The 17083-nt window shown below is 46.4% G+C and overlaps 1 protein-coding gene across 3 annotated transcripts in view; it reads left to right on the top strand.

Moving 5' to 3' along the window:
• BDP1 (BDP1 general transcription factor IIIB subunit) overlaps positions 1-17083 on the top strand; it is a 1449812-nt gene that overhangs the window by 259627 nt on the left and 1173102 nt on the right. For all 3 annotated transcript variants that reach the window (XM_078675286.1, XM_078675285.1, XM_078675287.1), the window contains one exon: positions 2679-2945. In XM_078675286.1, the coding sequence (XP_078531412.1) occupies positions 2679-2945 (267 nt within the window). The remainder of the gene's footprint in view (positions 1-2678; positions 2946-17083) is intronic.

Below are 17083 nucleotides of genomic sequence, written 5' to 3'. Positions count from 1 at the left end.
CGTTGTTTGGCTACTAGCCCGTTGGCTTGTGGCCTTCCTGACGACGCCCGACGACATTTCTGCTGCTGGTCTGGTTGCTCCAGACTGGCCCTTGCTCCCTTCCAGAAGAGGAGCACCCCGGACCCTCCTGGTCCACTCAAGACGCCATTTTGAGTCCACCGCGTGGGCTTGAATTAGCCAAGGCTTGTTGCCCAATCCTGGGTAACTTCGACGCCGACGACTTCATCCTTCGTGGGACAGCTCGCACCTCCATCCTGGTCGCCGACAACGCCTCCTGGTCCGAGAGACTGCAGAGCCCAGCAGCGCCCACTCACCTGACTGCGGTGACTTCGCCCGGTGCCATCCTGGTGCCCACTTAATCACTGGCTAGTGATTCAAGAACTTGGTCCCCTCTGCTTTCAGGTTTTCTTCTCCCTTGATCCAGGCTTGGATCCATCGAACTTTCCTTCACTGGTCGCCTGCCAGCAACTTCTTCCTTCCAGGCTCCTGGTCCGGCAACGAGATCCCCGACGTCTTTTCAGACCTATGCAGCTGCAGCCCCTGGGCTAGGTAACTTCGGCACTCCGGTGTCCCAGCATAGCCTCACTATCCAAGGGTCAGGATCCACTGTCGTTTTCTCCCTACCAGGTCGGGTTCGCCCGTGAACACTAACTTTGTGAATTCTAGCTTCCATAGACTTTGTCCCGCATCCCGCGTGAGAGTGCACACTCTGCACCCGAGTCCCCTGGGCCTCCTAGTAGTAATCTAACGATTCCCTAGTCCAGTCCTAGCGATTCCAAAGCCTATTAGAACTGTTACTTACCTGCTAGTAATTCGCATTCCACTTTTAGCGTATATGGTTTTTCGTGCCCCTCGGGCATTTGTGTAACGTGCTAACTTAAAAGTATTTTCGTAAGAGTTTTGTTGTGTGCTTAGCTCCCTGTCTCATAAAGAGCCAGGGTAGTCTTGTTATAAATAAATACACTGTTTATTTTCATAACAACTTGTGTGGTGTCCTTTCACTGGGTGTTCAAGGGGTAATGTGATGGTAAAACAGCTGGCTTAACACGCCCTCTAGAGTCTTAGCCTTAGACTGCTCGTATCCATGCTACTAGGATAGCTGGTCTATAAGGTTGACTTACAACCAATCATCAATAAGGGTTGTTTGGACTGATATATAGTGATCACTAGAACAGTGAGCACTGCACATCAGGCCAACTTCTCACAATGACTATAACAGAGATACCCCTACTACAGAACTGGAGTTACAGGACAGAAACTACTCCTTACTGTGGGTGTTATACTGAAGAATCTGTGTGTACAGTATTTTATTCCAGTAGTGTGTTAGGGGCTCATATTACTTTTAGTATAGTGTCAAATGTATTCATTGTGGTGAAAGGTTCTGTGGCATCTATGTGTGATGACATGGAAGGTTCATCCTCTGATGGTTTAAACGCTGTTTTCGCTTTTCTTGTACACCATGTTTGAGCTATTGCAGGCTGTCAAGAAGGGCGGAGAGGGCAGACTCTGCCGAATTTTCCCATGATCCAAGTTCATAAGTCATAACTCTGTTCAGGTTTCATTTAGTTTTTTTCTTGGGAGGTAGTAGTGGTTGGGTCTAGCAGTGCACCATGTGTGGGACTAGTTATACTAGTAGTGTTCTTCTTTGCCTCTCGGAGACCCCACCCATGGCCCCTTGGTGCCATGGGAGGTGAGAGAAGACTGAGACCTCTTGTACGATGCTAGTGAGTGCCGCCGGGGTTTTCAATGGTGTCCAAGGGCACCCTGCTCTAGTGCAGTGTCTCATAAGTGCTGCATGCTCCCTGTGCTTTAAGTGCACTTAATGTTGAAGGGTGGCATGCAGAGGCATGATGGCAGAGGGCAGCTCGGCCCAGGGTCTCAACATCTGCCTGCTTGTCCAGATTCCAATGGGTCTGTTAATCTGGTCAAGGCACCCCCAGTGCCTTGAGCCACTCACTGTCCTCCGTCTCCTCCAGCCCTCCTAACTTGTGCATATAGTGTAGTATGATGTGGGCCTTTCCAGGCTACAGACCCAAGCTCTTTTGCATGTGCCTCCTCTCCACTCAGGTTAATACATGGTCCCCCAAGGTGGCGAAGGATAATGACGTTTGGCCTTTGTGGCTGTTTGGTTGGGGCGAGGAGCTTTTCACTCATTAATCTTAGAGGGAGGTTTTTCCTGAATAATATTTTGGCATTTTTACTTTTTGTTCTGGTAGCCTGCCTCCTGTTGTTCTGAGTGAATTCGCCTTTTTTATTGTAAGGGCCGGTGGCTTGCGTATTCTCATGTTCTATGCTGGCTTGTGAAACGGTTATAATCCCTTCTCTCTTAGATGCCTTGGCTAACATGTTATGTCTTGGCACCTACTCTGTCCTGTTTAGTTTAATATCTTGGCTCTTGTGGCAAGTGTGATATCCTGGCTGTTGGGGTGCCACTGGTGTCCTGGGTGTTGCAGTGGCCTGGTACCTTGGCTGTCATGCCGGGGTACCTCATTGCTTACATCCCAACTCTTTTGTGGTTCTTTATGCAGACTCCTTTTGGCGGCTGTTAGCTGCTTTTTCTGGTATGTAGCAATCTGTAAGATTGAAATCGTATACATTAAGCCAGAATTAGGCTATTTTTACACGTAAAGCCAAGAAAACAACAAAGACAATGTCAACTTTTTTTCTATTTATGACAGGCAAAGTTACAGGTGGTGAAGCAACAAACACCTCAAAGTTGATCGAATCTGCTAATATTTCTGGTACTAAAGGAGATGCAAGGGCTGAAGAAAAAGACAATGAAGGGTCTCTGAATGTCCCAGAAGGACAGTTTGTCTCAGAGTCTGCTTCTACTAAAAAGAAGAAGAATAAAAAGAACATTTCTGACTCCAGTGAACTTGTTCCAAATCCTGCGGCAGATGACGTACCTCCCGAGTCGTCTAAGGCGCAAAGAAGCAGCAAGAAAAGTAAGCTGTTCAATGTGCTAAGCTTGTGGTTTACAATTTCATTCAGGGACTTTAAATATTTTGATACATGCTTGTAGCTGTATGGAGCACAGTTTCAAATATTACCATATTTCACTACAGAGAGCTTTATCAAACAGTCTATTAGAGCGGGTAGGTCACACCCTGCTACAATGAACTGCGGTGAGTGGTTGATTTTTGTGTAATTATATATTACAATTAAGGTGTGAATCACAATAGCTAAGCAGTTTTAAAAATACATCTACATCCACCTACACTGATTCAAATTTTTATATTCACTTACTTTTCCTAGAACTGGATGTCTGTGGCCCACAAATGTAGACAAGGTTTATCTGAATGAAGTAGCAGATGGGTGGACAATGGTAGAGGGAGCCATCATTTATGCTTGAAACATTTCTAGAATTTGAATTAAAAATATGCATTGGCGAAAATTCCAATCATCTTAAATGGAGGCTAGAGTTAAAGTAAAAAACAAAAAATGAAGCTTTAGTGGAAACACCACTTCCTATTGAGAGTAGGAGAAAGTCTCTGAATCAGTAGTACAGCTATTACATTACACTGCTGCAGAAGGCTGTGAAAGGATCAAAGGAGACCAGTTTTTTCATTTCCTTTCTGTTTAGGTGGATAGATAGATCCCTGTGCACTTTTCTTTCAAATGTTTTTTTTTCTTGACTGCAAATTTCTAGATTCAATCATTTTATGTGCATTCAGCTACAACAGTCTTGCCATCTTTAAAGACTGTTTTTACTCCAGCCTAGTCTTTTTTCTATCTTCTCTGAACAGCAGTATGCCTGCCAAGTGTGCCTTTTATAATAAGTTTAGGAACTCCTTAAGGACTTTTTTGATCGACGCCCTTAGGAAACAACTGCAGGTGCTGCAGAATTCTCTATTAGAACTAAAGTGAACATTTTCTAGTTGGAGCATATCTCATCCATGCTTAGGCATTTGCACTGACCACACATCCCCATGGTCGCTAGAGTGATGTTTAAGATGTTGATTTTCACTCATATGGCAGATGACCGGAGTTCCGTGAAGTATTTTAAATTGAGATGCAGGCATACACTGCAACGAGAATGCTTCTTTTCAGGTGATCTGAGAATTTATTAAACTCTGCTAGAAGATAGTCTGTCTTCCTTGCGAACATTATTTATGATTCATTGACATTCATCTTATATACTTCAGGACATTGATTAAGAACTGCTTGTTTTGAGGACTTTTTCAGATCTTTATTCTTTAACACTCAAATGTCTCATAGTGCTTCATAAGCATGATGGTGATGTTGGTTTATAGTGTGTTTGCCTCAAAGCCATTTTAGAGAGGAAAGTGGTTTTATTAGTGTGTGATCCGATAAAGATATCTGGCCGCAGATTCCTTACCTTAGAATTCTCCACAGGCACCAGACTGAATCTGAATTTTTTTCCAGCAGAACCTCTGCACAGGGCGTCGTGCAACTCAGCAACATCGTCCACCGGATATGACATCGACAGAGTCCATATAAGCCCTTCCGTGTCGGGCTGATGTCAGTTTCTTCTTTTCCACACTACAATGTGAATCAGAAGAAGTGGTTCTTCTGGCTGTTTTTTGGGCTTCTATGACATTTTATTGTCGGGAACAGCAGTTGCTGTTTTCTATGCCTTCTGGTTTTAAACCTTGTGAGTCTTGTGCTCGACAGATGTCAGCCACGGACCCTCATTCTGTCTGTATGTGGTGCTTGGGTGAGCGCCACGACTCCGAGGAGTATGACGCTTGTCAACAAATGAAGCCAAAGGCGCTGCAGCAGCGACTGATGAAACTCCTGACAGCACGGTTCTCGAAAGTCTCCGAATATCGCTGATCTTTGTCTGCTTCCCGATCAACAATCCCTTCACTGAGCCAATCAAGGAGCCCTCCCCGTAGACATTGCTCGACGTTGACGTCCTGCAGTAAGTCACGTTGCAAACAGTCGAAGTCGCAGCATCTCCCGGCTTCATCATCTCACGACGTAGTTTCCCACGGCTCTTCACACCCTCAAGCTGAGGACCCCGAGCGAGAGTCTCTGCCGTGCGTCCCTGCTTTTCCTGGAGGCGGGGCGACTTTGACCCAAATGAGAGATTATTATTATGCGCTCCATGCCATCTTTGGGTATTCACCTTCCCCTGGAGCGCCTATGGGCCCCAAGGAGGTGACAGGTGCTTTTATTGTTCCCACTCCGGGTTCACCCTCGGCTGCGGTTAGGCCCTTATATACATCGATGACAAATTTACACCTGCTATGCTGATCACCTCCGACGCAGTTCCTTTGCAAGACCCATCTGCGCTTCCTCTGTCGGTGCCGATCGACTCCGACTTGGCACCTATGCAGGACCCTTTGGGGCTGGCGACTCCGACTTCCGCCTCCCCTCGCCTCATTCTATCCACGGCACCCTCTGATGCCCTTCCACTGTCTTCTCCTGACATTGATATGATGCTGCATTGGCGTTGGGTGCAGAGCCAATGCATCAGGTTCTGTGGAACAATTTTTGGAAGAGAATGAGGAACGGATTGGGTTTGTACAGCAAATGCCTGTGAATCCTCCTATGGTGGATAGTTGGATTGCTGATTTGGGTGAAGCAAGTTGGTTAGAGTGTTCCCCTGCGTCTGGCCTTCTTTCTCCTCCTTGCCTAGCCACAGAGGACAGCTCTTCTTTGGCGAACATGGAAAGGGTGGCTGCAGTTTTAGATTTTTCTCTTCCTTCTGTGACAAAGTCTACAAACCCCCTCATTGGATTTCTTAATCCCAGCCAATCAGGTGTTGAGTTGGTATTGCCTATTTGTGATGTGCTGCATGAGGGTTTGCTAGGGGCATGGTCTTAGCCAGATACTGGCATTCTAATTCCCACAAGCACCTCCCTGCCCCCACCGACCCGGATTGTCTCCTTCGCTGCCCGACACACAGCAGTTTCAAGGTGCAGGCCACTACGGCATCTCATGATTTGGAATTTCTGCCTCATACTACGCTTGACAGAGATTGCCAGAGACAGGACTCTTGTGGAAAGCATATTTTCTCTTCCACTAGTGCTGCTTTACATTCCATTAACACATAAACGTCCTCTAATGTTTTTCTCATGCCTTATGGGATTTTTTGACTTGGTTGTTGCCATCGCTTCCCGATGCTAATCGGAATAATTTGGCCCTGTTGATTTCGTATTGGCAGCAGACTGCTAAATTAATAATTTGGTGTGGGATGGACACAACCAATTCAGTTGGTCATGCCATGGCTTCTTCTGTGGCGTTACCCTGGCAGGCTAGGCTTCATACCACTGGTTTTTCAGAGACAGTCCAATCCACTTTAACTGACATGCCATTTGATGGCCTCCATTTAATTGGCGCCCATGCCAATGCTGCTTAGCGTCAGTTTCGAGACAGCCAGGCCGGTGGAGACCCTTAGCTCTGTTTCCATTCTCTCAGCCTTCATTGTTTGTTCACACTCAGCGTGTTATTCTATGTTGTGTCTCTGATTAACAATTGTGTTCTGTTATGGTTTCTGGAGTGTCCCTATGTGGGTCTACTCCATATAGCATGCCACTCGAAGTGGTGTTCCTGCTTTTGCAGGTCTTATTCTTCTTTTGTATTTACACTGCAGACGACAGGTTGTCTTTATGTGTGACTCTACGTGGGTCTAACACCTATTGGATAGGTTTTTCTTTTATATCTGCTGAAGGGCTCCTTGCCTAAGAGTCCTTTTGTCTATGATATTTCTTTCTCGAATTAGATTGATTGCCTGTGTTACCTGCTCTTTGAATTGCAGCTGCGGGACGCTTTTCTGGGCAGCATGGAGCTTGGGCTGTGTCTCTGCTCTTCATATGCCGACAACTGTCCAGTGGGGGCTCGGACAGCCTTACTGGAGTCAGATGGGCCTCTATTACCTACCTTTTACCAAAGAGGAGGAGGTGTCATTCCCAGTCTGTCCTGTGCAGGCCCATTAATGTATGCAGATTGTGCAGGGCTGCGACCTGAGCAGAAAGCGCCCCACTTATATTCACGTGTTATTATTCATCATTGTGAACTAATACATGCGCAAAGATCCCTGGTAGCATTTTTTTTTAACTCCTTGAAGGTAAGTGAACATGCCTCTTTTAGACAACCCTCCCCCTTCTTTTCATAACACTTTTTTATTTGCAGTTTTATATTGCACAAACTCGACCGAAGGTATCAGTGCGCTTTACGTGAGCACCAGTTGCATTTCTGACACACATTTTTTATTTTTTTAAGGCACAGGGAGATTGTGGTTTGCTCAGAATCACAGGTGTTTTCTTGGCCAGGATTCAAACTTGGTTTCCCAGCTTCAAAGTCGGCCTCTTAAGCCGTGTAGCCACATTCTCTCCCCTGAAGCAGTGTTTTGTGAAAAAACACAATCCGCAAATGTGGGCTAGTATTTTAGAGCACCTAGACCTATTTTGCATCACAATCCAACCATGACTACTACTGAAGTAAGTGTTATCATGCACTCTATCTACCGTAATGCATCTGGGCAAATTGAGTGCTGGAATTTGAGGCAGTGTGCTCCCTCCGCCTTATACGTTGGGAAAAGGGGTACATTTAAGAGCTGATGTGCCTGGACTGCTAGGACACACCTTTATTTTTTTTACAAACTTTATTGTGGATTTTGCATATTCTGGCAAAAACTTTGACTCTTTCCAATGCCAGACCTTTTGGCTTTGCCAGCACTTTCTTTGGCTAAACCGGTTTATGCATCAGCCAAAGTGTCTACCATTCTTTTCTTACACAGTCAACCCAGTGGTAGCATTTTCACAAAGTGGTATCAAGTCTGAAGAGGATTAACAGAGAAATAGATTCCACAAATGGTATAGGTTGAATGTAGTCCTATTGTATACATATTTTACTGTTAGCTTTTTGGCATGAGGGCTGCATTCTATTTGGCAATCTACCAGTGTGCCTGTTATGTAGATCTCTACGGTAAAATTACCCTCCCGTAAAGGCTTCAGATAAATGGTGTGTTCGAGTCATGTGGGCTGCTGAATTTATATCTATGCATAGATCGCCGCCTAGTGTTGGGTCCGGATGATTGCACATTGTTGTCCTGGAAGAGTCTTCGAAGTATCACGAGATAGGTGGCTCCTCCCCTGGGCTACAGTGCGCATGGGCATCCTCTCCATTCTCAGATTGTTTTTTTCCGCCATTGGGTTCGGATGTACCTTCTTAACTCAAGTTCGGAATATATATAAATACTCTTTTTCAAGGCCAAAAGGCCTTCGGGGCGTCGGTATTGTCTTTCGTTCGGTGCCTTCTACTTGTTTCGAGTTTCTTGGAACACGACGTCGAAGACTGTTTGCCTTTCGACACCAAAGGCCCCATCGACGATCGACAATGGAACGGAGTCCGTTCAAGCGCTGCCCCGTTTGCAACTCGAAATACCCTCACAACGATGTGCACCCGGTGTGCAATAAATGTCTCTCACCGGACCGCGACGAGGCCAGCTGCATGGCCTGTTCAAAATTCAGGTCGAAGAAAACTCTTCGTCTTCGACGCGCGGCACGACAGTCAGCGCGGGAGTCGGCACCCGATCCAGAAAACATCTTCGGGGGTGACGCGAGGAGGGTGTACGAGAAGAGGATCATGCTCAGCACTCGGATCCCGCATCGGAGCGAGACTCACCATACAATGGGGACGAGGAAGAACTCTACGTCCATGATGAAGACATCGTCGAGGTAGGAGACGACGTACAACCTCTCGGAGCCGTCGACGACGACTCAAGCGAGGAGCTAGGCCCAACCGCAGTAGCGGGGCCCCATTCAGACTTTTCCACGGCTCAGGTCGAGGCATCGCCGGAAGGCCTTAGCCAAGATCTTCATACAAGTTCTCTAGTCCCGCTTCAAGGCCCGACTAAGAACAATTCTAATGAGCCATCGGTTGAACGGCCACAATCAGTGGACAAACAGAAACGGAAACATACAGACACTAAAACGAAACCGAAAGTGGTGAAAACTACCATCGGCTCGACGACTTCGGAACCTACCAAGTCAAAACGTGTGCTCGACCCCTCGGGGTCGACAGAGGGCGTCGACCCGAAGATCGGAGCGACAAAACCCGTGTCTGCAGTTAAACATGTCACGCTCACGTCGACGTCCGGCTCCAAAGATGGCGACTCTTCCAAGCAAAAAGCCATCGAACCGAAGATTCAGAAGCCGCAGTTAGTCAAGGCCTTTGAGCCGAAATCCAAACTCGGCCCAAAGGATCAGACCTCGTCGAAGCACACAAGCGTACCTGCTGCGCAGCACCGGCTCGAGTCGACAAAGAGCCACAAGCCCACGGACCTGTTGGAGTCAGTCGGATCAAAGACCACGGCTTCAAAGCAAGTAGGCTCCTCGCCTATGCTTATGGCGCCGATAAAATATGGCCTGCCACCCAGAGCCCGGCCTAAAACTGTCCAAATCCCAAAGGTTGCCGATCCATCCAAGTCCACAACGAGAGATGCACCCACCCAGCCTCGGACGGAAGACGTTCTGTTCCAACCACCGTCCTATGACGAACAGTCAAAATTGTACATCGACTCCGCATCAGGTCGACTCACCGTTTATAAAAGGAAAATCAGGCCTGAAACTCCCATGGAGTCTTACAGGATACCACTAAAGAAAAAGAGGGACTCAACTGCCTCTCCTACACTTTTTGAACGCATACAGCCCTATGGGCAAGACTATGCCTACTCTCCCACACCTGTCACTGAGGATGTGGAGGAAGGGGACAATGAGGACCAGTTTAACTATCCCATTGACACAGATCAGGATGAGTCCCAACCATGGGCTGACACTGTTGACCCTGATGAACCACACACCACCCCTGACACTCAGTCATATGCAGTCAAAACTTCGCCTACTGAAGATACTGCTGCGTTTAACGCACTAATTGAAAGGGCAGCCCTTAACCATGATGTCGACATGCACGCTGACCCTGTGGAGGAAGACTTTCTCTTTGATACGTTCTCAACATCAGAAAGATCTGTAAAAACTCTGCCTATGCTCAAGGGTGTGCTCAAACATGCCAGCGACATTTTTAAAGAGCCCACTAAAGCTAGGGTGGTAAACCCCAGAATTGAACGGAAGTACCGGCCTGCGCCAGTGGACCCTACGTATATCAAAGGCCAACTCCCCTTGGACTCCTTAGTGGTGGCTAATGCTCGTAAAAGAGCAAACTCTCAGACAGCTGGTGATGCTCCTCCTCCGGAAAAAGAATCCAAGATCTTGGAAGCTTCTGGGAAGCGGGTGGCGGCACAAGCAGCTAATATTTGGAGGATCTCCAATACACAGGCCCTGTTAGCAAGATATGACAGGGCCCACTATGACACGTTAGAGCAGCTCCTGCAACACCTGCCAGATGCTTATAAGGAGGGAGCAGAAATGCTTATACAGGAAGGAAAGTTGATCTCCAACGCGTCCATTAAGTGTGCGTTGGATGCAGCTTTCAGGATGTCGTGTTGAAGGGTGTGATTTCCCCTTCTCTCTCGCCCCCTATTTCCTTGTACTATGTTTCCCCGTACTGCTTATGTTCATGAACGTCAGCATGGGCCTATATTTCTAGGTATCTATCGGAATGGCAATGCTCTATGGACAAGTGTATGTCTTAGAGATATATATATATATATATATATCTACCCACAGAGAGGTGGTGAAGAAAAGCAGTGTTCCCATGTCTGGAGCTATACATAATTATATATATCTATATTTGTTTTTGTAACACAGCCTCTGTGTCACCTACTCAAGATAATACTGTATGCTTCAGACAGGGGAACAAAGCTGTTTGAGGCATATGAGCTATAGCGTACATGCTTTGCATCCTCCTGCCATCTAGTTTTGGGTCCGGATGTTTTAAGTTGTTTTTTCCGAAGAAGTCTTTCCAGTCACGAGGTAGGTGACGTTTCCTTTCGGAGATAGTGCGCATGGGCATCGACTCCATCGCTAGATTGTTTTTTTCCGCCATCAGGTTAGGACGTGAATTGCGGCGCTCCCGTTCAAAACCCTTTCTCGAGTTCCCCTCGGTGCGCAATCCACTTACCCTCAACGGTTTTGTTTTCGATCGCATGTTCACGTTTCTCCGTGTATCGTGACAAACAACTCTTTTCGATCTGGAAACTCGTGGCAGGCGATTGGGCCTACCCATGTCGGTCCACCTCGTAGTCGATGGAATGGCTCCATTTAAATTTTGCTCTCTGTGCCACGTTGAAGTTCCCGTGCACCGACTCACACACAGTGTGCAACTTGCGCTTATCTCCGGAGCACAACGGACAGGAGTGTGACGTGTGTACATCTTTCCACTCGAAGAAAACACTCTGCGACTGTCGGGTCCGACGTTGCGACATGCAGAGCCAACACACTGGTTCAGCTCCAAGCCACTTCAGAGAAGATTCCGAACAAGAGACTGGCGATGCACTGGGTGCCAAGGAAGAATAGGGGGATCCTATATCTGTCTCAGAATCCAGCTCCTATGTGGATGAAGAGATTCCGCAAGGTCAGTGTATCGTGAGTACCAAACCTCCCTTCTCCCAAAGTCCTACTCGGACTAAGAAAAGTTATCCGATCCCACCTCTGCCTTCGAGCCGTGGTCGGCACCGGAAAAACAATTCCAACGCCCCCGGCGCCTTCTGGCTCGACAGCGAAACACATTTTAAAGCCTTCCGGCTCAGGATCAAGTCATCCACACTCGGGCACTGAGCCGAAACCTTCGGGTTCAAAGCCGAAACTAGTCTCAGGCCCAACTCCTTCGACACTGAAACCGTCTTTGGATCCGAAATCTTCGGCACCAAAGATAGAGACACCGTAAACTTCGTCACTGAAACATAAAGATGCTTCGCAATCATCACAGGAGCCCCATTTTGACACCCGCCGTCGATACCGGAGCCAGAACAAAAAGGACTGTATATTAATACAAAAACTGGACATATTGCAACCAAATTGCCACATAAACACAAATCTGAGTCAGAGGACTCTTTTTTCACATTCCTTTAAAAAGGAAACATGTTGGTACTAACCCTTCTCCTCCTCCTCCTCCATCACCTCCTTCCACACAAACACAGCATTTACTAATTACTCCTACTAATTCGCCACAACCAAAAACACTGGATGATGGGGATGGGGGCAATGATCCTTCACCTGCAGACTTCTGGAAGGATTACAATACGGAATCTCCAACAGATAATGATCCTGGCCTTTATCTTACTAAGCCTTCTCCACCAGATGATAATGTGGGCTACATAGAGCTGCTAAGTAGAGCTGCTGAATATCATGGGGTACAATTACATAAGGGGTGCCTAGTGAAACATTTCCTCTTTGAAACCTTTAGTAGTTCCCAAAGAATCACCCACACACTTCCTTTGCTTGAAGGCATGTTAAGGCGTGTGGACGACATATTTAATGACCCATTTGTGCACGCATTCTCACCCCCAGGATAGACAAAAAATATAAACCTTCACCATCAGATCCAGCTGTCATTAAAGGCCAGTTACCTTTAGACTGTTTAGTGGTTTCCAGTGCCCGTAAATGGGCCAATTGACAGACGTCAGGGGCCTCCAGATAGAAAGCCTAAGCTCATAGACGCCTCCGGGTAAAGAGTAGCCTCCCAAGCTGCAAATTACTAGTGTATTGTAATACCCAGGCATGATAGAGTGCATTGGGACGAAATGGAGCAATTGCTCCAATTTCTACCAGATGAGCATAAAACCAAAGCCCAAGACTTAGTGCAAGAGGGGAAGCTTATCTCTGATTCTTCGATTAGGTGTGCACTAGATGCAGATGACACTGCAGCTGGAGCCGTCAATACCAGTGTGTTACTAAGAAGACACATGTTTAAGGATTTTGGGTTTTAAACCCGGAGTTCAGGCTTCCATTCTTAACACACCATTTGGCAAGCATCATCTCTTTGGTCCTGTAGTAGACACGTCCTTAGAAAAAATGAAAAAGGATACAGACGTGGCAAAATCTATGGGAGCCCTACGGTCCCCTTCTAACCGTGGGTCCTTTCGGCGCACCTTCTATCATGGGGGTTCCAAAAATATCTCTCAGACACTGCCTCCACACCATACAAAGGCAACAATCAGCCCTCTTTTTCAAAAGGTTTCTTTAGAGGAGGCTACAGTGGCAACAATGGCAAGTGTAGAGGTAGAGGATTCAGAACACGAACGTCCCCCTGAAATAACAAACAGTGACTTGCCTACGATTCCCCCCGATCATTCAACACCTGTTGGGGGACGTCTTTCACAATTCCTCCTTGTCTGGCAATCAATAACTACAGTCAAATGGGTGCTAGGAATTATCCGATCTGATTATTGCCTACAGCATACCAATAACCCTCCAAACATTCCCCACGCTCACACAAAATGTTACAGATCATATACACCTCCTCAAACAGGAGGTTCAGTCTCTCCTTTAAAAGGGGACCTTAGAGCCCGTACCACCACAATATCAAGGGTCGGGCGTATACTCCCTGTAATTTCTAATACCCAAAGAGAGCGGCTCTCTCAGACACATTTTAGACCTCAGAAAGTTAAATTACTACATACAATTAGATCTTTTTCACATGGTGACACTTCAACAAATGCTCCCACTTCTAGAGCAAGGCGACTTTATGTCTACTCTAGACTTAAAAGAGACATATTTCCACATTCCCATATTTCCCGCTCATCGATGATATCTTAGATTTGTGGTAGTTGGGCAGCATTGCCAGTTCAAAGTGCTTCCATTCGGAGTCACCACTGCTCCCAGAGTATTTACCAAATGCCTGGCAGTAGTCGCTGTATTCCCGTACTTAGACGACTGGCTCATCAAAGCCGGCACTTACATAAAGTGTCTCCATCACACTCACATAACACTACAGTTACTAAACCAACTGGGGTTTACAGTCAATGTGTTAAAGTCTCATCTCCAACCTTCCAACACACAAACCTATCTAGGAGCCACTTTAGATACTCAAAAAAGCTCTGGCTTTTCCTAGTGTTCGCCCTAAGTTGGCAGAGTATGCCCAGATGTGGGTCCCTTGCTCACTTTGCCACTGGATTCAAGGTAGCCTGGCTGATGAAGGGTGTTACCAGGAACCCGCCCTAGGATGCTTGTTTCAGGTTCAGTGAAGACCTGGCTTGGCAGTTCGGGCTGGACTGTTCCCATGAGGCACAGGGTCAGGACTGATTTGCATATAGCTGGGTCTGAACTGAGGTGGCAAAGTGAGCTAAAGAATGATGATGGATTCAACCCAGATCTGTGACTGGGGGTGAGTGTCTGAAAAGTTTCAGCGCTCTGTCCATCATCTCCTTGTGTTTGCTTTGTTTTCCCAATGCAGGCAGAATTCGCAATATTCAGGCTCTAGTCGCTCAATTTAAGCCCACCCACTCACTACCATCTCAAGAGTATATGCAACTGTTGGGAATGATGGCCTCTTGCATCATGATTGTCCCCCATGCAAGGCTTTATATGCGTCCCCTCCTGGAATGCTTAGCCAGTCAGTGGAACCAGTCGCAGGGTCATTTGACCAATCTAGTGTTGGTAAACGTCCACACCCATCACTCTCGGCAGTGGTGGAACCCACAAAATTTATCAAAAGGTCGGCCCTTCAGAGACCCGGTTCCACAGACCGTACTGACCGCAGACTCGTCGCTCACTGGTTGGGGAGCTCATGTCCAGAAACACACAGTTCAAGACTTGTGAGGTCAAAACCAAAAGGCTGTCCACATAAAACATCTAGAGCTGCTAGCTGTGTTTCTAGGGCTCAAAGCTTTTCAAATTCACCTTCTAGACAAATCTGTCCGAGTCTGCACCGACAACATGACAGCTATGTACTATATACAAAAACAGGGAGAGGGGCGGACACGCTCTCCAACTGTCACACCTAGCTCAAGCCATTTGGAAATGGGCCATAAAAATAAAATGTATCTCCTAGCAGAACACCTTCCGGGAGTAAATTATCAAATTAACGACCTTCTCAGCAGACAGAGGCAGCAAATCCACGAGTGGGAACTTCACCCTCAAGTTCTCCTTCCGTACTTTCAAAGGTGGGGTTTTCCTCAAATAGATCTTGTCGCCACACACGAAAACGCAAAATGCCCAGATTTTGCCTCCGGGTATCCACACCCGCTTGCCAAAGGCAATGCACTATGGATGAACTGGTCAGGGATATTTGCATATGCTTTTCCACCTCTCCCACTCATTCCATCAGTGGTTCGGAAACTCAGGCAAACATCCCTCACACTAATCCTAATAGCTCCCACATGGGCCGTCAACCTTGGTTCACGGCCCTATTGGAATTATCAATAGTTCCACATCAAAAGCTACATCTCACATCCAGTCTCCTCACACAGAGCCATGGAGAAATCTGGCAACCAGATCTCAAGGAACTCAACTTAGCGATCTGGCTCCTGAGCTCATTGAGTTTGGATATCACAATCTTCCTTCAGACTGTATGAACATTATCAAATATGTCAGAAGTCCTACTACAAGAGCTTGTTATGCAGCTAAATGGAAATGATTTGTTATCTAATGTAATAATAACAATATCAATCCTTTGGATGCTTGCATACAAATTATCATCTGTTATTTATTACATTTGCAACGGTCACAATTAGTTTACACATCCATCCGCTTACATCTTGCTGCAATAACCATGTACCTCCAAAACAGACAGCACTTGTCTCTGTTTAGAGTACCAGTTATCAAAGCATTTATGGAACCTGCAAACTGTTTTCTTCTTACCTAGAAGATCAGTTTTTTGGAATTATCATATAGTATGTTACCACTTGTGATGGTTGGTTCATTATTTAGTACGTAACCACTTGTAGAGGTTAATTCATAGATGTGTCTATCTTTTTACCACACTGCTTTAATAGGCAGTTTCTATAGTGGCTCTGCTTATTGACCAGAAATTAGTCACAGAAGAAACTGACATCAGCACGTTGGGGAAGGGCTAATATGGACTCCGTCAACGTGACATCCGGTGGACGACAAAGCTACATAATGTCAAAACACCCTCAGCCAATGTGCAGAGGTTCTCCTGGAAAATATTCTGGATCCCGTCTGGTGTCCAGGGAGAATTCTAAGGTAAGGAATCTGTGGCTAGACTGTCTCTACCAAATAAAGCATTACCAAAGGTAAGTAACTTGTCCTTCAAGTAGAATCTGACCAGAAGGGACAGGAATTCCTGCAAAGAAAGAGTCTTCACTTTAGGTTCTCAGCTCAGTGTTCAGACTGTAGGAGTTAGTTATCCAGTATTGGGGTATCTTTCGTAGATTCACATGCCTGAATCATTCCCCGTCGCTGAAGCGGGAGTCCAATAGTAAAACAAATAGCAGTGCCAAAGGTTAATAACAGTAGTAGGCCCTAAGGAAAAAGGCCTTAGGCCCAAATCCTAGTAGCCTATCTACATCATCATGCTAAAAGGACCAAACTTTTGGTACAACCAATCAGCTATCAGCACCCTCTAGAACCCTCTCTGCAGAGCCAGTTCTCCTCAGATTGTCACCGCACGTCGTGTGGAAGGGAGTCTCCCTGAGTGCCAGCTCAGTTTTTTCTTCAAGATGTCAGATAAGAAGACCTTGTTCAAGGCCTGCAGAACCTGCGACAAGAAAAGAGTCCATGTTGATGATCAACATAAGGTCTGTATCTATTGCCTCTACCCCAAACATGAGGCAAAAGATTGTTAGATCTGCCGCATTTTCCCTTCTAAAACTCTTAGGGATAGGGAGGAAAGAGTCCTGTTGTGGCTTAAATCCTCCTCAACTGAAGAGGATGACAGAGCCTCAACGCCCAGCAAGAGAGCCAGATCTCAGGACAGTTCTTCAAATGAGGGGAGAAAACATCTAATATCCTCCCACTCTACTTCTGGCCCATCACAGAGGTCTCCTACTATGTCCTCTGGGCCTTCAAAGTCTCCACCGACTTCTGCTCTCAAGGACTCTCACAAACACTCTTCAAAAACCGTGAGTAAAAGCCTTTCAAAATTTCTGGTTTACACTCCGTCGACAGTTCCTGTCACCTCTTCGGTTCCTGCGTCGACAGAGACTATCTCTACTACGTCAGTCACTTCTCCTATTCTGTCAATGAAGATTTCTGCGACTTCTATGAAGACTGTCATCAACGAAAGCCCCATCGACGAAGTCTTCATCGAAGTA

This window comes from Lissotriton helveticus, chromosome 2_1 (assembly GCF_964261635.1).
Source record: "Lissotriton helveticus chromosome 2_1, aLisHel1.1, whole genome shotgun sequence".
NCBI classification, from domain to species: Eukaryota; Metazoa; Chordata; class Amphibia; order Caudata; family Salamandridae; genus Lissotriton; species Lissotriton helveticus.
Note: the sequence above shows the minus strand (reverse complement) of the source record. Positions and strands in the feature narration are given on the sequence as shown.